Here is a 20,985-nt window from a genome sequence, read left to right as displayed (position 1 = left end):
CTTACCCAACGGGGTACCACGTCCTGGCTGCATGTCGATGCGGAAAGGAGGAGGGGTACAACAAGCACGGTGAAAAGGGGTGTGTGCAAAAGCGGGTGAACTGGCGATTCGGCCGATCTCACCATGGTTCGTCAGATTTCGGTCTCGGTCAAACTGACCTCGCCAAGGCGTGGCGGCTTCACGTTTCGGGTTCTTTACCAGATAGCAGGTGTCTTGTAGGTTGAGTAGGTACCTACCTACCTAGGTATGGATATGAGACAGCTCCCTGCCTACTTTAATCACACCCTCAAGGGAGACCAGAGAGCATATCAAAGCAAAGACAATACCGCCCTCCAGTCTACCCATCACTTTGCGCATATCAAGATGAAGCCCTCGCCACATCACACCGGAATAGCGACCCTAGAGGACCTCTTGCAAAGCCGAGCAAGAAGCAGCCCGTGCCAACGCCTTCTGTTCTACGCCCCGGGAAACCCCAGCACTCCGACGGACATATCATATGCCCACCTGCTGGCTCTGGCAACCTCAAACTCGCGAGCCGTCCGTGCTCTCCCATCATTCCGAGAGCAGAAGCCAATCCTGCTTCATCTGGACAACCACCAAGACACAATCCTTTGGTTTTGGTCCATTCGGATGGCCAGAGGGCTCCCCGTACTTTCTACTCCATTCAGCAATGCCCCAGGTTACCGCAACAAGCACATCAAGGGCCTTTCAAACCTGCTAGAGTCTCCGATCTGCATTACACGGACTGTAAATGTCTCACTCTTCGACGGCGTGGATCATGGCCTTGAAATCGTGACTGTTGAGCAGTTGGAAGAATGCAGCAGGAAAGGACACAAAGAAGATGGATTGGATCGGAACGGCCTACCACGAGCACAAGGAGATCCAAACTCCCTGGCCATGCTGATGCTGACATCGGGGAGCACGGGCAACGCCAAAGCCGTGTGTCTGACTCACAGCATGGTGTTGGCATCAGTAGCAGGGAAGTCAGGGGCATGTGTTCTTCCGCCCGGTCGCCCGTTTCTGAATTGGATCGGCCTCGACCACGTCGGAGCCTTGGTCGAGATACACATTCACGCCCTGTGGGAAAACGTTGACCAGGTTCACGTCGGAACTACCGATGTTGTATCGTCACCGTTTCTCTTCCTGGACCATCTGAGTCGCCATCGTGTCTCCCGGTCCTTTGCGCCCAACTTCTTCCTGGCCAGTCTCGTATCAGCCAGCAAGAGGCAGCCGGAACAAAACACCAATCAGTGGGATCTTTCAAGCCTGGCATTTCTCGTGTCTGGGGGAGAGGCAAATGACATGCAGACATGCGTGGAAGCCTCGGCGCTTCTCGAACGGTATGGCGCGCCCAGGAATGTTATAGCCCCCGGGTTTGGAATGACCGAGACATGCGCTGGCTGCATCTACAGTACAAGCTGTCCAGACTATGATCTCGAGAGGGGCTACCCCGTTGCCTCACTCGGCACATGCATACGTGGCATGGAGATGCGAGTCCGAGTCAGCTGGGGATCTGGGCCCGGATCGGATCGGCAACGAAGAAACGCCTTGCCAAATGAGCCGGGCGATCTCGAGGTACGGGGCACCATGGTCTTTGGATCGTACTACAGAAACCCGGCGGCTACGGAGCAGGCATTTGCGGAGGATGGGTGGTTCCGCACCGGGGACCGCGCTCTGTTGGATTCTAATGGCCGCCTATGTCTGGTAGGACGTGTGAAAGAACTGGTCAACATCAACGGGGTGAAAACGCCCATCGCCGATATCCAGCTGCTCCTCGAACAGGCTGTTCAAGGGAAGGAAGTTGTCTCGCGTCTTTTTGTCTTTCCATCCAATAATGCTCACACGGAGCAAGTGACAGTTGCTTATGTGCCGGCCAAAATCGAATGGGAAGCCGAGGACGTTGCCATCCGAATGGCTGAGGTTGACAAAAGCCTAACGGAAGCCTGTCTATTGGCCACCGCCTCTCGCCCACTCATCTTTGCCTTGACTCCTGAATCAATGCAACTGCTGCCAACAACAACATTGGGAAAGATTTCACGAGTCAAGATGAGATCTCTTTTTGAGAGAGGTCTCTTTGCCGTTGATGCTGCCCGACACCGCAACCTGGTAAACGGTGTCAGCAGAAAGGGGACGCCCAGGAACTCCAAGCTGACGGATGTGGAGGCCGGCATCCTCCAAGACTTTACCAGAGAACGACGAGGTAATTTGGAGAGCGGGTGTGACCTCGATACTCCTGTATGGGAGCTGGGCTTCACGTCCATGGACCTCATCCGCCTGAAACACGCCCTCGACAAGCGGTTCACCATGTCATTACCCGTCATCGCCATCATGAAGAACCCCACCGCTCGTGCCCTAGCAGCAGTAGTCGAGGACATCCTCCAGCAAAACAAAAAACCCCAACCCATCCCAACCCCCCTTACCAACCGAACCACCTCCCTCCCCAACTACGACCCTGTTATCATCTTCCGCCCACCACCCGCCAACCCTCCCTCTCCCGAAAACCAAACCCCCACCCCCCTCTGGCTCATCCACCCCGGCGTGGGCGAAGTCCTCGTGTTCATCCCCCTCATCCACCACCTTTCCCTCTCCTCCCCCCAAAGACCAATCTACGCCCTCCGCGCCCCCGGCTTCGAGCCGCCCAATCCCCATCACGAGCCCTCCTCCCCCCAGTTGTTCACCTCCATCACCCAAGCCGTAACCTTTTACGTCTCGGCCATCAAACGCCACCAACCCAAAGGGCCGTACTGCCTGGCGGGTTACTCCTACGGCTCCATGCTCGCCTTCGAGATGGCCAAGCTCCTCCAGCAAGCCGGCGACAGCGTCAAGTTCCTCGGCGTCCTCAACCTGCCCCCGAGGATCAAGGAGAGGATGAGGTACCTGAACTGGAACCGGTGCCTGATCAACCTCGCCTACTTCCTCGGCCTGGTCGCGGGGGAGGAGGAGATGGAGGAGCTGGACCGGATGCTGGCCCGGGAGGGGGACAAGGGCAGGGCTTTGCGGGGGGTGCTGGATGTGGCGGATGTGGGGAGGTTGGCGGAGCTGGGGCTGGGCGGGGGAATTGGCTCGGTGGGCGGATGTGGCGTATGGGCTGCAGAGTATTGCCGTGGATTATGAGCCAGTGGCTGGGGAGGTTGATGGGGGGATGGATGTGTTTTATGCTGTTCCGTTGAGGGCTGTGGCCGAGACGAGGGAGGTTTGGTTGAGGGATCATTTGATGGGGTGGAGGGAGTTTGTCTGTTTGCGTGAGGGAGTTGGTGGCGGCGGTGGCGTGAGGTTTCACGGTGTTGGGGGGGCGCACTACACCATGATTGGGCCTGAGTTTGTGGAGGGGTTTGCCGAGGTGTTTGTGAGGGCTATGAGGGAGAGGGGGGTGTAGTCTTTGTCTTTTTTTCACACGCTTAGTGTCTCTTTTATGTGTTTGGCTTGTGATGCATTGTTTAGTACCTGGGTGTCTAGGTAGGTAGGCGCTCATATCCCATGGGGGCTTTCTGGCAGTTTTGAAGGAAAAGTAAGGTATGCAAAGTGTCTATCTCTTGCGCCTGACGCGGATCTTGAGATCTACGTTGGGCACGTTCACGTTCAACAGCGTTTGCCTCTTCCCTCTCAAGGCATGCCCCCCATCAGCATCGACTGGGCCAACCAACGCAACATCGTAATTGAGCACCAGATATGCCAGAGTCTGCCTCAGCGTCTGCATAGCGTAGTGCCTGCCTGGACAGGCGTGCTTTCCATACCCAAACACCAGCAGACCCTTACACATATCATCGAATCTCCCCCCTTCTGTCTGAAACTCTCGATAGAACCGGAAGGGATCAAACTCCTCCGGGTTACGCCCATACACCCCCTCATCCCTATGCATCTCCTGTGTTGGAAAGACGATGCGGGAACCGCGTGGCAACGTGTAGGAAATACCGCCAGCATCACCACCCGCCTTTTCAACACCCGGGATATGAAGGCTATCAACGGCCACATCCCGTGCCAAACTGGTGACGCTGATATTGTTGAGACGCATGGACTCGTTCAAGGTTGAGTCGAGAAGAGAAAACGTGACACCTTCGTCTGGCCTGGCTTCCCGCTTGCATTCCGCCTCGAGCGCGGCGAGCAGCTCTTCTCGCTTGCGGTCAGGCATTCCGTACACATCAGCAACGCAGTGCGTGAAAACGTACACCATGCCCATGATGGACATGGTGGCCAGGCCGAGGAGCCTAAGAGCGATGCGCTGGGGGTCCATCTGCCGGGGATCTCCCGTTCGAGAGCAACGCAGGATGGTCGACTGGAGGAAGTCATCCACATCCTGCCCGGCACCACTCTGGAGCTTCCAGATCCTCTCCTGTATGACGGGACCCATTATTCGGAGGCAGCGAGACTGGTAGTACCTTGCTTGGATCCCAAACAAGGGCCCTGCACTTGATCGAATCCAGCCCGGAGGGAGGCAGTTGATAAAGGCGGTACCGGTAATCACCGAGCTGGCATATTTGCGGGCCCAGTCGAGTAACCTCTCGTCATGACCGAGCGGAGAGCCGACGAGTGATAGCATGGCTACACGGGTGAAAACTTTACCACAAGCCTCCCAGTTGTCAAGTGTTGCCCAGTCCCGGTCATGCTTGACTGGGGCGGACCAGTAGGTCGAAAAGGCATTCTGCAACTCCTTTGCCGTTGTTGCCGCAAGTGAACCAACATGCTGGCGGGACATGGTCCGGCGGATAACGTCATACTGGATTGGATTGTTGTAGACATCCGAGTCGCTCATCATGTACGGCAGCTGAATCGTGTCGAGCTGGGCGTGATGTGCGGCAAGCTCGGCCTCTGGTCGGTTGAGAACAGATGCGAGCAGAGCCGGAGGCAGCACCACCACGTCAGATCCCGTCCACATGCTGGGTAGTGCAAAGGCCCTCTGAATAGGGGTCTTTGAAAAGCGTTGGTACCCATTCCGAGCCCACTCTGATGTTGAAGTGAGAGAGCGAAGAAGCGCTGACGTCTGGCTAATGATGCCATTTGTGTTGTTTTTGATGTTGACACCGATCGTCACGATGTTCTCTCGCTTGGTTCGTAGCTTTCGGTTCGAGACCACCCGTGAGATAACCAGAACAGCTATCAAGCAGAATAGAACCGTAGCCGGCGAGGATACTGGAAATGGCACCATCATGACCGCAACGCAAGCTAAGAGCTCAATGTTGAGCTTGTCTGGGTTACTTCGGATTCATGAGCACAGGGTATGTATGCTCTCCCCTCTTCCAGTTTGGGCTGTTGCTAACCCGCAACCAAAATCGATACTAACAACATACATGATTGCATCCCACGTCGGATTCTCGGCTAATAGCTACGCCGCACGGTGTGGCGCTTCGTGGGCTTCCAGTCCAAACCGGGAACCTGGGGTACTTTCGTGTTACATACACCCCGTTACCGTACTGTGCCGCTTGTGCTGACACACATTCATTTTTCAATGGTCTTGCGGCACAGTCAGTGATAGCGTGGTAGAGCCCTATAGGAGAAGCATTGGCCTAGACCGAACCAATTACGAAATCCCAGTCCGGAAAACCTCACTAAGGTCAGTTTCTTCCGATACCTCCTACCTTGGTCGGGTGAACCATCACCTGCGCATGCATGATGAATCCAAAGTTGCATTGGGAGGCTCTCGATGCGTTTGTTGAAGAAGCCGAGGTATGGCCAACGACCTCGAGCATGGAAGTCAATTAACGTTCTCATCTACCTACTCAACAACCATCCAAGATACCTACCAGCAGTCAACAATGGACGCAGCCATTGAGAACATCAAACAGCTCGCCAGCGAGGCAGGCCACAGTGCCCGACAGCCAATCATTCTTGCTCTGACCAAGCTCATATACTCTCTGGAGACTCCTGATGACACAGTCCAGCGTATTGGAGGTCTTCCTCTTCAGACATCTGTTGCCCTCACGGCCGTTGACCTGGGCCTCTTCCGGCTCCTTGTTGAAGCCGAAGCAGGGTCCACAGGGTCCCTGACTTTGGCCGAGCTTGCGGCAAAGACGGGCGCTGAGGCGGCACTTCTACTCCGACTTCTTCGCTATCTTGCCTCCATCGGACTCGTCGACCAGGTGTCAAAGGACGCTTTCAAGGCAAACCATGGCTCCAGAAACATGACAGCCAAGGTGGCCGAATCGGGTCTGAGGCATTACTTCTACACCTGCTGCCCCGAGTATTTCGCCCTCCCGGACCATCTCAAGCGCACGGGCTACAAAAACGCCAACGACGAGACGCAAACGGCCTGGCACGATGCCTTCAAGACCGACAAGGGCCCCTTCACTTGGTTCGCCGACAAACCGGACAACATGTCCTACTTCAACGACTACATGGCCTTCCGCCGCGGGCCCGAGCTCGGCTGGCTCTCCGTCTACCCGGTCCGCGAGCAAGTCCCCGAGTCCTGGCCGGCAGACCGGCCGCTCTACGTCAACATCGGCGGCAACATCGGGCACCAGTGCGCCGAGTTCCGCGACAAGTTCCCGGCCGATGTCCTCCCCGGCCGGGTCATCCTGCAGGACCTTCCGCACTCCATCGCGGCCGCCCTTGCGACGCCCGGTGTCGAAAATACGGTCCATGACTTTTTCAAGCCGCAGCCCGTCAGGGGGGCCAAGTTTTATTTTTTGCGGGGCGTGTTCCACAACCACCCGGACCACAAGGTCAAGCTGCTGCTGAAGCAGACAATGGACGCGATGACGGAGGAGTCGATCATGTTAATTGACGAGATCATCCCCCCTGCGATCGGCACAGGGCTGGACGCGGCAGCTCATGATATCACGATGCTTGCGGCGTTTGCTGGTGCCGAGAGGTCCGAGGAGCAGTGGAAGGGGCTGTTTGGGGAGGTTGGGCTGCGGTTGGTCAGGACATATGTGTACAATGAAGCTAGTTATGAGAGCGTGATGGATGTTCGGTTGCTTTGAAGCGGTTGGCACAGACAAGCTCATGACGAGGTGATTCTTGCTTCAACAACATGGTCATTATTCATAACAGAAGGTTGGTATAGTTTAGATAAGGTGGGTGGTCGCTCTACCATGAAGGATACATGGTAGGTAAGCACTCTCAATAAAGATGAGGTGCCCATCACTGCGCCTTTCCTGGACCTTGATATGACTCCTGAACCGAAAACTGATCTGTCCGCACAACGTAGTTCCCACCACCCGGCGGCACAAGATGATCGGTGCTGCCTCCATGATGCCCTCCGCTGGAAGGGGGCGTTGGAGCCCCGGGGCTGCCAACATTGTGGCTGACAGACATGACCACCGGGACCTTGGTGCCGAACCTGTCATGGTTCCCGAGACTGTGCGTTCCGAGTTCCAGATCCTGGTAGACGCCCCCGGCATACGTCGCGTCATGATCATACCTCGACGCCACCGTCGACGAGCCAAATGATTTGAGTTTGGAGCTGACCCCCCCGCTGCCGCCGCTCCCGGTCCCTTTCTGGAAGGACAAGCCGCTGCCCTTGCTTGTGGCCGACCGTCGGCTTCCCAGCAAACTGGCCACCGACTGGCCGAGGCGGGACAGCCCAAACGGCAATTCAACGTTGACAATGGCGCGCAGGGACGGGACGCAACCCATGATGATGACGCTGGTCTGCTCGAGGTTGGCATATAGCACCTGCAAACTGTTGCGGTAGAGCGGATCCGTGATGGTCGGGTCTCCCTGCCAGTGGATGGTGTAGGTCTTGAGGATGGACATGGCGGCGGTGAAGAGCATGGCGGCCAGGAGGGCGATCAGGCCCAGCCGGCGGTGCAGTGTCATGTTGAGCCGCCAGATGATGGCGACCGGGATGACGACATAAGCCACGTCGGAAAAGGTGTACACAGACTGTGTGAGGTAGCCGAGGTTGATAAAGTATTTTGTGTCGAGGCGCCAGACCTTGGCAGGGTCCATAAACACATTCCACAGGGCCTCCAGCGGGCGCACCTGAGCGTACGAAAGAACGAGCATGGCGGCGCCAAGCATGGTTTGCACTGTGGTGAGCACAACCAGGAACCACTTGAACCATCGGTGGACGCCAAAGAGGGTGATGAGCGAAATGGTGATGGACAGGCGCGCCACGATCGACGTGACCTGACCGAACCCCTGGGCAATCCAGGCCCACTTCATGATCTCGACAAACTGGTCTGGCTTCTGGATGCTGTAGTCATGCTTACCGAAGCCGTGCTTGAACGACAGTGCAAACAGGCACTCGCAGACGACCTGGAAGATGACGGCGACCAGCATCAGCCAGTCGTCCCACCCCCATGCCCGGTTCCCAACCTTCCTGCGCACGTAGAAGCGGAGGGCGACGGCCATCATGGCCACAATGGTAAAGCCGTAGTTGAGGCCCATGACCAGCGGGCCACGGCCGGGATCATCCGGGTCGATGGGCGGGGGGAACTGAGGGGGGCCGGTTGGTACAGAGTCGGACATGGCGATACGCTGATGCAGACAAGACAAAATGAAAAATGAAAAAAGAAGTCTGAAAGCGACAAGTCAAGACGTGGGAGGCAAGGTTCGGACGACCCAGAGATTATCAATGTGGGAATCTAGATCACTCTCGAGACAACACCTACCTACCTACCTTACCCTCGGCGTCCTGTGCCTCATGAGACGGCGTCTACTATTTTTGCCCAGAGCGCAAACATGGTCGAGTTGGGCGCGTGCTGGGACTGCTGGGTGTGCGGCAAAGCCATCAGCTTGCTCGGAGGAACGGACTACTGGATTACTGTCATACAATTAAGAAGCACGGGATTGAAGAGCAGCAGCTCGGTGGCACGGTGCTGTGCTGGCCACGCCGCAGCTTTAAGCCAGAGGTTGGACGTGCCTGCAGTCTCCAGCCGCGTCCATGGTGGCGCAGTGCGGCAGGACTCTGGATAAGGTAAAGCGCCGAGCACTCAAAGATCTGGCTGTCTCCTGCTGCTGTGAGATGGTGAGGAAATAGTGCCCTGTCATGTAAGATCTTCCAATTAATCAGCTCTTTGCAACATACCCCTCAGAAGGCTGTGACCTTGATGAGACGTCGCCAGGTTGCCTATCACTGGTTGGTGGGAGGTAGGTGTGTTGGCTTGTCGATGCTACCTACCTACCTACGGGCTCATTTATTGCGCCTCACGATACACTCGAGCCGTCCAAAACGTCTTTCGATCCATGTGCGGATCTGGGCCCTATAGTGTTCCAGCTGTGTGGCACGCCGCCGAAAGAAGAGCCGAGGTGTGGCACCCGCGCTCCCTCCCACCTTAGCCTGCCACGAGTCTGCTACTCCCGTAGGTGATAATGCGGGGTTGCCTGATGTGTTCTAAGCACCGTTGAATGATACCTACCTTGGGCACTCTTAAATGCACAGGCCGCACTCTCCATGTTGGCCATTGCCAACGGCCCTGTCCGGAGTTAAACGCTTCTTCAGGCACCTCAAAACTGAATGCGTAGGTATATCTGGGAATAGCAACACGATCCTTTCACTACTACTTGCCAAAACAAGACAATTGTCCGCGTGATAAGTTCCCCTTATCCCCTACACGGCACGGAGAGGGCGCTCAACACCGCATTATCTTGCCTCAAGTACCAAAAGATATCCCACCCTTGTGATGCTGTTCAGCGCAATATGCGGACCATCAATGGACACCATACCATTACATAGAGTTATGGATACCTACCTCAGTAAAACGTTCCCATTAACATGACCATCAAAGGTAGGTACTCTCTACTGGCCGATCAAACGATATAGCTACCTAGCCACCTAGCTACCTGGACAAGGTGCTAAACAATTGAGAAAGAAATGTGCGAAGCAGAAGTTGGGCGCGATCCTGATGGCTCTTTAATTACCTTACCTCTCTACTCAACACCTTTATTGTCACCCCCTGAAACCTGGCTCTCAGGAGCTCCCATTTCCTCATCGGCAGTCTCACCATCACCGTCCGGCTTCTTCCGTAGATCTTTCCACCCCATTCCCCACAGAACTAAGCCGCAAGAAGCTGCTATGGCGGCAACCAAGTAGAATACTTTGTTAATACTGTTCGCATATGCCTCAAGCACACCCGGAAGAACGTCAGGCGGTACTATCGCGCGGAACCCGGTGGCGCCTGCGGCAATGACCGCTTCCGTGTCGGCGTTGGGCGCCTCCCTGGGGATTTCCACCCGTAGACTCGAGTAGAAGATCAGTTGACAGAGGGTGAGCACGATGGCCGGGCCCAGCGATTGGGTGAAGACGATGAAGGCCATCGCCGAGGAGAGTTCCTCCCCGGTCACGACGGCTTGGATCGCGATGATGGCCTGGATTCCATTGCAACACATCGACGCAGTTAGCAAGAGATCAGCGAGGCAAACTCAAAGCTGCGGGGAGGGGTGATGACGAACCACCTGCAGTCCCAGACCCGACCCAACACCAGCCAGCACTTGGAAGCCGACCCACCAGCCTGTCGGGCTGCCTGGCCTGAGAAGAGAGTACAGCCCACTGGCTACGGAAAGCAAGACTGTGGACATTGTGGCCAGAGGTATCACGTACCCGATAGCCATGACTGAACCGCGGAGAAAAGGTCAGCGCATACCAGAGCATGGGGAGCCAGGCCAAGTCAATGGTTACTTACTCAACGCTCCCGAAGACGCCGCCATGAGCAGCTGCGGCAAGATGGTCGGCAAGAGGTACACCCCGCTCAGGAGAGGCGAGGCGTTGTTAATGGCCTGAAAGTATATGGGCAGAAAGAATATGGCCCCGTACACTGCCGCCATCAAAAAGGCCTGGTACAAACCCGAAGTCCAAACTGCTGTGCGTGCCAGCATGGCGGGGGGCAGTAACGCGTCAGGTCCTTTGTGTCGGTTCCACAACAGCCAGACAAGAAACGTTGCCGCCGCGCCACAGAAGAGCCCGATGACTTGGGAGGAGTTCCAGGGATATGTCACCCCGCCGAAGCTGAGTGCCAAGATCAACTGCAGGACTGCTGGTGCAAACAGACAGAAGCCTACCAGGTCGAGATATTTGTGAAGCTTGACAAGCACCTTCATGGCTGGGGGTTTGGCACTCTGTTCGGGAACGGGGAAGAGGAACAGCGCGAGAACAACCAGGGCGCCGATGGGTAGGTTGATGTAGAAACCTGACAGTAGGCCCTTGTTAGCAGCCTGTGCCGAGAGAGGTTGTGTGTTGGCTTGTTACTGACACCATCGCCATGTGGAGTAAGAGGTGAACGCTCCCCCAATGAGAGGTCCGATTACCAGACCAAGTTGGTTGACTGTGGACAAAATTAGACTAGGTACTCAGGTAGCTCGCATGTGGAATGGGTGATTGCTCTCGTACATCCCATGACAATTCCAATGAGGCCTGTATACGTGGTAAGAACATGTTGTTAGTAAACAATCCCTCTCTCCCGCCTAACGGACCAACGTACCAGGGCGTTTTTCCATGGGAACGGAACAAGAGATGATGATCAGTGCACCATTGATGATCCCCGCAGCCCCTACACCAGCGATTGCGCGGCCAACAATCAACATGGTCGAAGACACCGCTGCACCACAGAGGGCCGATCCAAGCTCAAAGATGAGAAAAAAGGCAAGAAACGAGAATCTGTTGTTGAAGTGTGCAAAAACTTTGCCTGACAGAGGCTGTGGAGCTGCGCTGTGAGCTTGTTTAGCCAAAGCAGGTCAGGTCCACAGTCGAAGAGAGACATACCTCCCGAACTGGTACGCCGTCGCATACCAGCCAATGTCTGCGAGCGAGTTGAACTCATCTGTTATGCGAGGTATAGCCTGCATAGGTAGGTGGCTGTCGGTAAGTTTCTGAAAAGCTATTTTCCACTGCCCTGGAGACCACAGAGTGGAGTAGTGATAAAAAGGGGGTTGTTTACTTACGGTGCTAACCACCATTGTATCGATCAACATGAGAAAACACGCCAAACACATACAAGAAACCACCATAACAAGCTTGAGGCCTGTTAGATACTGACTTTTCTCATCCCATGGTGTGTTGTGATTGTTTTCGTCGGCCAAAGAAGGTGGTTTGGAGCCATTGTTGGCCAAAGTCCCATTAGCGACATCAACTGTCGTCATGTCTGGAGACTTGTCGCCAAGTGACGGGTCGGTATGTGGCTCGGCGGAATACTCAGGGTCCACCATGACATGCTGCTTCTCCATGATGACGGGGCTGCTACTCTCAACCTAGTTCGCATTTGGCGTTTGTGGCGTTTTGTTTGCAAGATGCGGGAAACAACCGATGACAAAGGGTGAAAGAGGAACAGGAGGGAGAAGGGGGGGGGAGGGGAGAAAGGGGGGAGGGGTTTGCCCAAGATTCGGACTGAAAGCCCTACGATAGAACCTCTTGGAACCAGCTGCGGTTGTGGTTGATTGGAAACTATTGACTGGCGCTTAATGTGCAGGTGGGTTGTTGGAATGCATGATATGTGGCGTATTCTACCGGTCCGCGCCGCTCCAACGCGTGAAGCCGAGAGTCAGCCAGCATCTGAAGAGTGAAACTCGCATATTACCACCCAACGCCGTCCCCATACGGCAGGTCGGGAGGAAAGTGCAGAGCCGGTTCAGTAAATACGTGCATTTTCCCCGCTGTGATATCCTCTTGACCGGTTCAAATCTCATTCAGCGTTGTTCCACTGAGTGGCACAGTCGATTCTCAATGTATTTGCTGGATCGGATGTCATCGTGGCCGATTACAGCGACCGCTACCCATGCATGGTGCTTACCAGCGAGAATGCAAGGTAACCGTGCTGAACCGCGCCACCCACTCTATCTACCGACGGCGTTTCTATCAGGGTACAAAATCGCCTGGAAAGGTACTTGGGTGAGGGGTGTGTGTGTTTCAGAGCGATGGCCTTTGTTTGGTAAGGCTGGGATGCACCAACGGGGCACCCTGATAAGCCAACCATCATGCGGTAGAGTCCAGGCCCCTCCTCGGTGGTTAGTGTTCCTCCTAACCGCATATCGATTAACCTGGAAGCTTACCTACGGTATTGAATGCAACCAACCCGCTATATGTTGTAGTCAGTGGAAAAACAGAACACAATACCTCGGGCACTCTTGTTCTAGACACAACGCATACCTACCCTTTACAAGCTGCACCATGGCATCACAGAAACATTCCGTTTTTGTTTCCGGCGTCACCGGCAATATTGGAGGCGCTGTGGCAAAACTGCTGCGAGAACAGCATGGATGGGACGTCAAGTCCACAGTTCGCGATCCCGATTCTCCTGGAGCAAAGGCTCTGGCAGCCCTTGGTGTGCAACTTCTTCCAGGCAGCTGGGACGATATTCCCTCTTTGGTGGATGCCATGTCTGGCATCGACAAGTTGTTTGTCTGCACAGCCACACACGTTGAGGATCCAGGCCTGGAGCAGGTCCACGCCGTCAATATTGTGCGCGCTGCTCAGTCCGTCGGCAGCATCAAGCAGGTTGTCATATGTACATCGGTCGGTGTCTTCTCTCACCAGGAGGGGGACAAGGCGCAGCACAGCACATTCTTCGACAAGGTCATGACGGCAAAGAGGGCCGGCGAGCGAGCAGTCACCGAAGACTCTCCCTGGAAGTGGACGATACTTCGTCCAGCCATCTTCATGACCAATTTCCTCGCCCCTCAGGTCGACTATTTCAGTCCAGGATTCCGGGCATCGGGTGTTTGGCGAAGCACCATGACATCGGAAACACCACTTGCCCTTGTCCTCCCCGAAGATATTGCCAAGATTGCCGTCGCAGTGTTTGGGCAAGACGAAAAGTATCATGGCCGAGTCTTGGGTATTGCGGGCGACGTGCTCACGGTGGAGGACGCGTTGGCCCAGCTGGGGGGCAAAACAAAGCGGTCTTACACGCCATATTACATGTCAGATGATGAGATTGAGGAGCAGAAGGAGTCCCTGTGTTTTACCGTTGCTGAAAAGTCTTTGCGTCACATGGCCGATAACATTGACCTTGATGAGTTAAGGTCCATGGCCGACCTGACTAGCTTCAAGGGATTTTTGGAGAAGCAAGAGGAGCTGGTGAAGCTCGCCTATAGCGGCTAGGAGGCGGGCACGTAGGTAATGATAGTTCAACATGATGATATGATCAAACCGCAAATCAATATCAGCTACTTCGACTCTCAGTTTCCGAGACAAAACCAAATTCCTGCAGTCTTTGCTGGCTTTGCTTTCACCCCGTCCTTTTCCACTGCGGCCCCCAAAGAGAAGTGGGACACCGGCCACAGGAACGTCGCAACGGCCAGAGCAGCTGCATGCTGTACAACACACCGATAGGCAAGAAGTAACCGCCCGCACAGTGAGAGATGCTCATACCCCCCCAGCCGCCCAACCCCGCTGTCCTTGCACCACACTGCCCCACGCTTACCTATTTAAGACTCCTGGCCACCACCGGTAGCTCCCTCCCACACACCTCTCCACGCTACACATAAACACATCATACACATATACCTACACATACCATATCAGCATACCTACACTCACAACCCAAGTGACATCCCTCAAGCCCACCCACCACCCAAAATGTCATCCCCCCTCCGCGAGCAAATCATCACCACAGCCAAAGCCTGGGTAAAGGCTCATAACGACCGTGACGCCCAGGCCATCAAGTCCCTCGCCTCCCCCGACTTCACCGCCCACTTCCATCCTGCCTCGCTCCCTCCCCAGGGCGACAAAGACGCAGAAGGGTACGCCGCCTTCCAGGCCCAGGCCTTCCCTCTCTTCGCGACTTACCACGCCGAGCTCGTCGACACTGTGGTTGACGAGACCCAGCTCAAGGCGGTGGTCTACCTCAACAGCAACGGCACCGCAGCCGTGCCCGGTGTCACCGAGCCGTACAAGAACCAGTATGTGCACAAGCTGACCTTGACCGAGGACGCCAAGTTGGTGAGGGTGTTTGATTCTTTTGTTGATAGCGCGGGGATGTTGGGTTTTATGGGGAAGGTGTTTGCTGCCACTGGGGGGGCGCCTGAGGGTGGGAAGTAAAGCGAGGCCGAGTTGTTGGTGGCTGAAACTGGTGAGGTTGTTGTCAAGGCTTCTTTGTGAGGCGGGGTTCGGAAATAAACATGTTGGTTGGTTGGCAACCTACCGCCAAGCAATACCAGATGCCGGCAGCTGCGCGTGATATCTATGCAGTTGGTCAGGCGGTGGTCGCTGTTGCTTTTTGATCAATACTCCAGGCAATAGTAAAGTGGAAACACATATATACCTGTGTCTGGAATATCTCTCGAGTCCCACTCACCCGCGAGATATGTGCTGTCAACAATGTCCTCAGAACCATCTCTTTGCACTGCCTGTAAGGGCCTTGTCCATCGTTTGGCCACCGAGCCTAGGACTGAGCCCGAGGACTACGCCGTGGTAGCTGAAAGCTTCCTCAAACTCGAAGACTCTTGCGCGGCCGGATGCCCACTATGCAGACTTATCCGACAAAAGCTTGTGCATGACGCATTCACGACCACCAAAAGCTTTCAGGACTTTCGCTCTGTCTCTGCGCCGATTCATGTCGAGTTTGATGAAAATACGATCTGGGTGTACTCACCGGCCCAAGATGAACTTGGTTACACGGTACAGGCTACTTTGTACCGCAGGCCAGAAGAAAAATCCGATGATGGTGTGGACGATTTCCGTCTGAATCCTAAAAGGGAGATTGATGATACGGAAAACGGCATGATACACTCGCTTCAGAACGATGAGGGGCTGGAAGCCGTGGCTGCTATAGCGCGTGATTGGATATCGAACTGCTTGAACCGTCACATGCGCTGCTCTATGCTTGCTACCTTGGATCAGTCCGGTCACCGTGCTGTGCCAATACTCCCTACCCGGGTGATCGATGTGGGAGGTAAACCAGGGGCTCCAAAGCCTCGACTGGTAGTCCAGGACGGCACTCCGATCCAAGCGGAATACTTTACGTTGAGTTACAGTTGGGGTGGTGGAGTAGCAGCCGGGACAAAACTGACTCCAAGTAATCTCGAGACCATGCAGCAAGGGATCGATATGGCAAGCCTCCCCAAGACCATCCAAGACGCCATCATCTTTACAAAGAAAATGGGTCTGGTACGTTACCTATGGGTTGATGCTCTCTGTATAATTCAGCAAAGCAACGATGCCTCAGACGACCATACTCATAAAGCAGATTGGGCGTTGGAATGTGCCAACTTTGGCCGGTATTACACCGGCTCCTTGTGCACGCTGGCCGCCACGGGCTCATTGTCATCAGACGAGGGCTTGTTCTTGGACAGACCGGGCCTCGACTACCCGGCAAACACCTACACAATACAGCGTCACACCCAAACTGGTCAGCCGGAGTCATTGGTGATTGAACCATCGCTCCCCAGCTGGATCTCGTGCATCAGTAAGGGGCCCTTGACATCGCGTGGGTGGGCCATGCAGGAACGCGCCATGTCACCGAGAATTCTTCACTTCACAGTACATGCCGTTTTCTGGGAGTGTGCCGAGCTCAGCGCCAATGAATTTCAAACAGAAAAGTTGAGCAACCGCATTGGATGGCCACGTCTTCCGGGTGAGGAACTCCTCAGCCAGCGTTGGCTATCAGAGCAATCAGCCGAACAGCAGCTCCACAACTCCTGGTACGATTTGGCTGTTTTTTACTCTGGTTGCCAGTTCACCTTTCCTTCCGACCGGCTTCCAGCACTTTCTGGCATGGCAAAGAAAGTCTGGGCCATGTGTGCTGAAGGTCCCGAGGCGAACCTTTGTTTACAGCAACCCAAGTACTATGCTGGGTTATGGGAAGGCACTATCCAGCGCGCCATTGCATGGTACAGCGTTTGGCGTGTCAACCGTACTCTCAGATACACGCATCGTTTACACCAAAGAGACGGATATATTGCCCCCTCCTGGTCCTGGGCTTGCCTTCGGGATGACCACCTGCAAGTTCGCTTTGCCCAAAGCCATCAGCCTGGCTTTGCTGTGTACGATGACGAGGGCCCACGTAAGATATGTACAGAGTGGAAGTTTCCACTTGAAATCATGGACATCAAGGTTGAACATACTGGGCCTGATCCAATGGGAGGCGTGAGCTATGGACAGCTCCGGGTCAACGGAATGTTAGCCCGTGTAAATGGGGTTGAAAGGGAGATGACTCCCTCTGATCGCGGCCATATTTTTGAATTTTTCAGGACAAGTAGCTCGGGCGAAGAGCACAAGCTTCGGATACATCTCGACAGTCTGGTCGACCGCCATGCCGACGGTGAAATATACATTTTCCCATACAAACACTTTCACTGTTTGTTGGTTGCGTTTGCGGACGAGGACACGTCGGGCGACGAAGACTTGAAGTTGGTCGGCACTCAACGCGTCACGACAGCAGCATTGGCACTGCGAGCCACGGGAATCACCACGGATGGTGTTGAGGAATATACTAGAATAGGGTTGGTGTTTGCCGAGAGGGAAGTGTTATTCGGAGAGGCGGTCAAGACAGTGGTGGATATTGTTTAATTTTGTTAGACAACGTACTTGTTTTGTTACCCCAAGTGCACCCACTTCCGATCTGTCCTTTTCCTTCCCTATAAGCGGCATCGTTTCTCCATTTCAACCCATCCTAGCTATTTCCTTTGCTGACCTGATGTGTTTCCGGCCTTTGGACCTCTCACGTGCCCCTTACCAACATTATCACCACCCACCTTCCTCATCTTCTGAGTCTTCTCTCCCTCCAACTTGTTGCTGCGCCCACCTTCTTCATGCCCGGCCCCGTTCGATATCATGCCCGTGCCTTAGCTTGCTCCTCACCCCAGCGCATCAACCACTCTTGAACTTCCACCCCCAAAATCAGGTAAAACAACTCCACGACCCCTTTCGCACACTTGAAAATCAAACTCCTTCCGAAGTTCCACCCTTCCGGGAATTACAATTGCAAACTCAACTGCGCCTACCACGTCTACCGTTGCATCCTCTCCATACGCGGTATACAGCGGTTTTCTCTTCTGACTGCTGTCTGGTCGCCACCCCAGTTGTTCTGCCAGGTCCACCGAGATGGTGTTGATCTTTCTATCTGAGTGGAGGTGTGCATTCTGGAGGTATTTCTCAGTCTGGTTACTAATGTGGCCATAGACAGGCTTGTTGGCGCGGTGGCGGGAAGTGAGGATTTGGGTGTGTGGTGATTCCAGTTCGAATTGTAACCTGAGCTTTGTTGGGGTGGACTTTGAGCTGGATGCTGTTGTCTCGCGTTTCTCTTTCACTGCCACTGTCTTTCGCTTGTCTTCCACTTGCCGTGAAACGCTGGATTTCACGTCTATTTGAGAAGATGGGTCGTTTTGTATGCTAGATATGTTGTCCTTCCGTGATGGTCGTGCTGCTGAGGGAATTCTTTTGGGCGGAGGAGGCAGATTCGCAGGGATGGAACAAGCTTCTTCTCTCGATAAAGTTTCTGGATATTCGGTATGGAGTCGTGAGGAGCTGGACTGATATGGGTCTTTTCTCCGGGGTGATATCATTTGGGAGCTGGTTGAGCTCGGTGTTGGTGGCTCGGACGAGGGCGGTGTTGTTGGCCCTGATGACGGTGGCGATACCTCCATGTCTCCGTATCGATGCGGGATGTGGTTATAGGTATTGTTTGCGCGGTGCCCTGACCGATGCCCGGGATCTAGAACTGGTTGCTTTGGAATTCTGTAGTCTCTTGGCGGCGGGGACCCTGGCATAGTGCCCTTTGCAATCATGGAATCTGCTAAAAACGCCAGGACTTGATTCTGGCTGACACTCCGCCTCTTCCTCGCGTCGGTAATATCAGGATGCTCTTGAGTGTCATGGATCATGGAAACCAACTGAGCCATATGACCTTTCTATTTCTCTGCTGTTGGATATCCTTTTCGTTAGTAACCGGCCCGACAGTGAGAAATAGATGGGTGGGAGGAACATACATGTCTTCCTCAATGAACATCATTTCACCCCTCAGTGCCCGTGCATATTCTTCCTTTCCGGTTTCCAGTCTTGCAAAGAGGGACTCCAGCTTCAAGGTATTCTGAGCCAATATCAGGTCTGACTTGAGGGTTTCCATGAATGGCAAGAGGGCAGTGAATTCGGCTTGAGGAGATGCCATTTGAAATTCACCATCAGCTGCAGACTGCTTGGGAGTTGTGCGGTCTTATCCGCAAGATCATCAATCTTGTGTCTTATCGCTCGAGTGAGACGTCTGATCTCGCGCAGGGAATTGTTTTTCCTCAAGTACTTCATGGCGGGCGTGCAAGAAGACTCATCTTTGGCCAGCGCGCCTCGAGAGAGTTTTGCGCAGATTCAACAGCCGTGAAACATGTCGTCAACATAAGGCCGTAGTTTCTGATCTCCCTCTCTACCGTCTCGGGGGTCTCTCGGCCTATTTCAACCATCAGCTCCAAGTTTCCAAACAGTCGAACAAGTCTTTACAAGAAAGTTTGCGGCAACCACTAGTTCTACAACTTCAGCCATGGCGTTGGAAAAATTAAGCAGACGCTGGCATGTGCCTCTCTGTGCTGTCAAACTCTAGGGAAGCAGTGATATATCACAGATAGACAAGTTGATTGATTCTTTACAGGAGAATCGGCAGATTTGCTCCAAAATCTGCGAACTTCGGGGTCGCGCGGACAAGGCAAAACAAGGGATCCAGCGAGGCAGTATGCAGAATGCTTTCCGCGCTTAGGGCGCTAGGTGTTATTTCACTGCGGGATAGATGCGTTCGATATGATAGGAGACCGCAGATAAACGTCACTCTTGACGAATGAAACGCCAAAGCGCTACACCCATATCACCGGGCAGATAGATAGTAAGACAAAGAGAATTCTAATTTTTTTCTATCGAAAATCAACATCTATCTTTTGAAACCGCTGTAAATCTGTGCCCTCCAAACGCCTACCCGCATTAGTTTATTTACTCATCACAAGGATTCACAAGCCAAAATACCAATGTTGACTCGGTCAACATACTCCTCATCCTTGTAAAGCAACGCCTTTGCCCTTTTGACGCAGCCACGCACTCCATTCCTAGAGAACATGGGCTTGTTGTTAAAAGGGTGCCAGCGGTCTGCCCCAAAGGCGTCATTCCACTCTCCATCTCCAGATTCCCCTGAATCCTGCTCAGACACCTCCACGTAGCGACAGCCATTCCCATAATACACTCTCGGCTCCTCCCTTTTACTCTCGGCTCGAAGTTGTTTCTCGGTTGGAACGCGGTTTCTTCTCTTGAGGCGGTAGTCGATGAACCACACATGTGTCGGCCCGGAATCCAGCTCGGCGCGTGACGGGCCTAAGAGTAGGTCCACAAACCCGGTGAATTCTCCCCAGTGAAGTGACATGGAGTCCCAGGCGCGATTGTACTCCACGGCAATGTGTCGTGCTGCTTGGCTTGTCACGTTCTTCATTGCTGACCAGAAAGCGCACGACGGTAGCTGTGACTGGCGGTAGGTGGACTTGTCCCAGTCAAGAGACCCAGGCATCACCGTCCATCGAAAAGGAGTGAAAATTTGAGACTGGAGGATGATGAGATCTCGCGTGGGGAAGAGGGCGATCTGCCGATTCGTCCAGCATTCAGGGTTAATAGGCGGCGGCCCATCACTCGAGTCGCCCCAAAACAAGATCGGACGATCCTCGCGCTGTAGCAACTTTCGTTCCATGACATTCCTGGACTCCCTACACGCCGTCCATAGTCCGCTGTCGGCAATGTAGGTTGACGGGTTGTTGAGTTGTCCGTCGGCTTTTCCACCCCGAGTTTGATCGCAACGCGGCTGGCAAACTAAAGCATGACCTTTATTTTCTCGAGAATCATCCGAGGTTATGTTTGTGCTGTCGGAGATGGTGAAAATATGCGCTCCAGGTGCGGCCGGTCGTATGGCGAATTCCCAGATTATATGCCGAAGCTCATAGGGTAGCCGAGGGAAGCGAGGGAATGTTTCAGCCATTGCTGTGAGGTATACCGAAACGGTGTCGGTGCTGTGAAATGTGGTGTGTGAAATTTGGTGTGAAAAAAGAAGAGAAAAAAAAGGTGTAAGTGAAAAGGTTTCTATTTATAGCAAAGCGCACCCATGTAAAAAGTCTGTCTCCAGACCCACTTGCTCCTGGCGAGGATTCGTGGCTCAA

At 54.2% G+C, this 20,985-nt stretch overlaps 10 protein-coding genes across 10 annotated transcripts; 5 read left to right on the top strand and 5 right to left on the bottom strand.

Annotated features, from left to right (window-relative positions):
* Nucleotides 1–363: 363 nt before the first annotated feature.
* QC763_401610 (putative NRPS-like protein biosynthetic cluster) lies at nt 364–3,114 on the top strand (the record flags this gene model as incomplete). Its single annotated transcript, XM_062911791.1, has 1 exon — nt 364–3,114. The coding sequence occupies one exon, from the start codon at nt 364–366 to the stop codon at nt 3,112–3,114; it is 2,751 nt and encodes a 916-aa protein (XP_062765383.1).
* Nucleotides 3,115–3,526: 412 nt separating this feature from the next.
* On the bottom strand, nt 3,527–5,336 carry QC763_401600 (uncharacterized protein; the record flags this gene model as incomplete). Its single annotated transcript, XM_062911790.1, has 1 exon — nt 3,527–5,336. The coding sequence occupies exon 1, from the start codon at nt 5,144–5,146 to the stop codon at nt 3,527–3,529; it is 1,620 nt and encodes a 539-aa protein (XP_062765382.1). The 5' UTR covers nt 5,147–5,336.
* Nucleotides 5,337–5,663: 327 nt separating this feature from the next.
* QC763_401590 (uncharacterized protein) lies at nt 5,664–6,917 on the top strand (the record flags this gene model as incomplete). The annotated part of the gene is made up of 1 exon (XM_062911789.1): nt 5,664–6,917. One exon carries the CDS (start codon nt 5,664–5,666, stop codon nt 6,915–6,917), a length of 1,254 nt encoding a protein of 417 aa, XP_062765381.1.
* A 160-nt stretch (nt 6,918–7,077) lies between these two features.
* QC763_401580 (uncharacterized protein) lies at nt 7,078–8,409 on the bottom strand (the record flags this gene model as incomplete). Its single annotated transcript, XM_062911788.1, has 1 exon — nt 7,078–8,409. The coding sequence occupies one exon, from the start codon at nt 8,407–8,409 to the stop codon at nt 7,078–7,080; it is 1,332 nt and encodes a 443-aa protein (XP_062765380.1).
* Nucleotides 8,410–9,547: 1,138 nt separating this feature from the next.
* On the bottom strand, nt 9,548–13,005 carry QC763_401570 (uncharacterized protein). Its single transcript, XM_062911787.1, has 9 exons — nt 12,926–13,005; nt 11,818–12,869; nt 11,639–11,715; nt 11,358–11,584; nt 11,267–11,290; nt 11,130–11,201; nt 10,563–11,066; nt 10,333–10,493; nt 9,548–10,248 (listed from the first exon to the last, which is right to left on the bottom strand). The coding sequence occupies exons 2-9, from the start codon at nt 12,097–12,099 to the stop codon at nt 9,811–9,813; spliced, it is 1,785 nt and encodes a 594-aa protein (XP_062765379.1). The 5' UTR covers nt 12,100–12,869; nt 12,926–13,005; the 3' UTR covers nt 9,548–9,810.
* Nucleotides 12,597–13,972, top strand: QC763_401560 (uncharacterized protein; the record flags this gene model as incomplete). The annotated part of the gene is made up of 1 exon (XM_062911786.1): nt 12,597–13,972. Exon 1 carries the CDS (start codon nt 12,614–12,616, stop codon nt 13,970–13,972), a length of 1,359 nt encoding a protein of 452 aa, XP_062765378.1. The 5' UTR covers nt 12,597–12,613.
* A 477-nt stretch (nt 13,973–14,449) lies between these two features.
* Nucleotides 14,450–14,911, top strand: QC763_401555 (uncharacterized protein; the record flags this gene model as incomplete). Its single annotated transcript, XM_062911785.1, has 1 exon — nt 14,450–14,911. One exon carries the CDS (start codon nt 14,450–14,452, stop codon nt 14,909–14,911), a length of 462 nt encoding a protein of 153 aa, XP_062765377.1.
* Nucleotides 14,912–15,190: 279 nt separating this feature from the next.
* On the top strand, nt 15,191–17,380 carry QC763_401550 (uncharacterized protein; the record flags this gene model as incomplete). Its single annotated transcript, XM_062911784.1, has 1 exon — nt 15,191–17,380. One exon carries the CDS (start codon nt 15,191–15,193, stop codon nt 17,378–17,380), a length of 2,190 nt encoding a protein of 729 aa, XP_062765376.1.
* Nucleotides 17,381–17,667: 287 nt separating this feature from the next.
* Nucleotides 17,668–18,711, bottom strand: QC763_401547 (uncharacterized protein; the record flags this gene model as incomplete). Its single annotated transcript, XM_062911783.1, has 1 exon — nt 17,668–18,711. One exon carries the CDS (start codon nt 18,709–18,711, stop codon nt 17,668–17,670), a length of 1,044 nt encoding a protein of 347 aa, XP_062765375.1.
* A 1,076-nt stretch (nt 18,712–19,787) lies between these two features.
* Nucleotides 19,788–20,807, bottom strand: QC763_401540 (uncharacterized protein; the record flags this gene model as incomplete). The annotated part of the gene is made up of 1 exon (XM_062911782.1): nt 19,788–20,807. One exon carries the CDS (start codon nt 20,805–20,807, stop codon nt 19,788–19,790), a length of 1,020 nt encoding a protein of 339 aa, XP_062765374.1.
* Nucleotides 20,808–20,985: the final 178 nt, after the last annotated feature.

Source organism: Podospora pseudopauciseta, chromosome 4 (genome assembly GCF_035222475.1).
Source record: "Podospora pseudopauciseta strain CBS 411.78 chromosome 4, whole genome shotgun sequence".
NCBI classification, from domain to species: domain Eukaryota; kingdom Fungi; phylum Ascomycota; class Sordariomycetes; order Sordariales; family Podosporaceae; genus Podospora; species Podospora pseudopauciseta.
This window is presented reverse-complemented; position numbering and strand designations above follow the sequence as displayed.

Excerpts from the sequence above, each read along its gene's own strand:
- QC763_401570 (XM_062911787.1), bottom strand. The coding sequence starts at position 12,099 with ATGGAGAAGCAGCATGTCATGGTGGACCCTGAGTATTCCGCCGAGCCA. Across the intron at positions 11,202-11,266 it reads CATTGGAATTGTCATGGGAT|TCAACCAACTTGGTCTGGTA; the intron begins GTACGAGAGCAA and ends TTTTGTCCACAG. Across the intron at positions 11,067-11,129 it reads TTACTCCACATGGCGATGGT|GTTTCTACATCAACCTACCC; the intron begins GTCAGTAACAAG and ends GCCTACTGTCAG.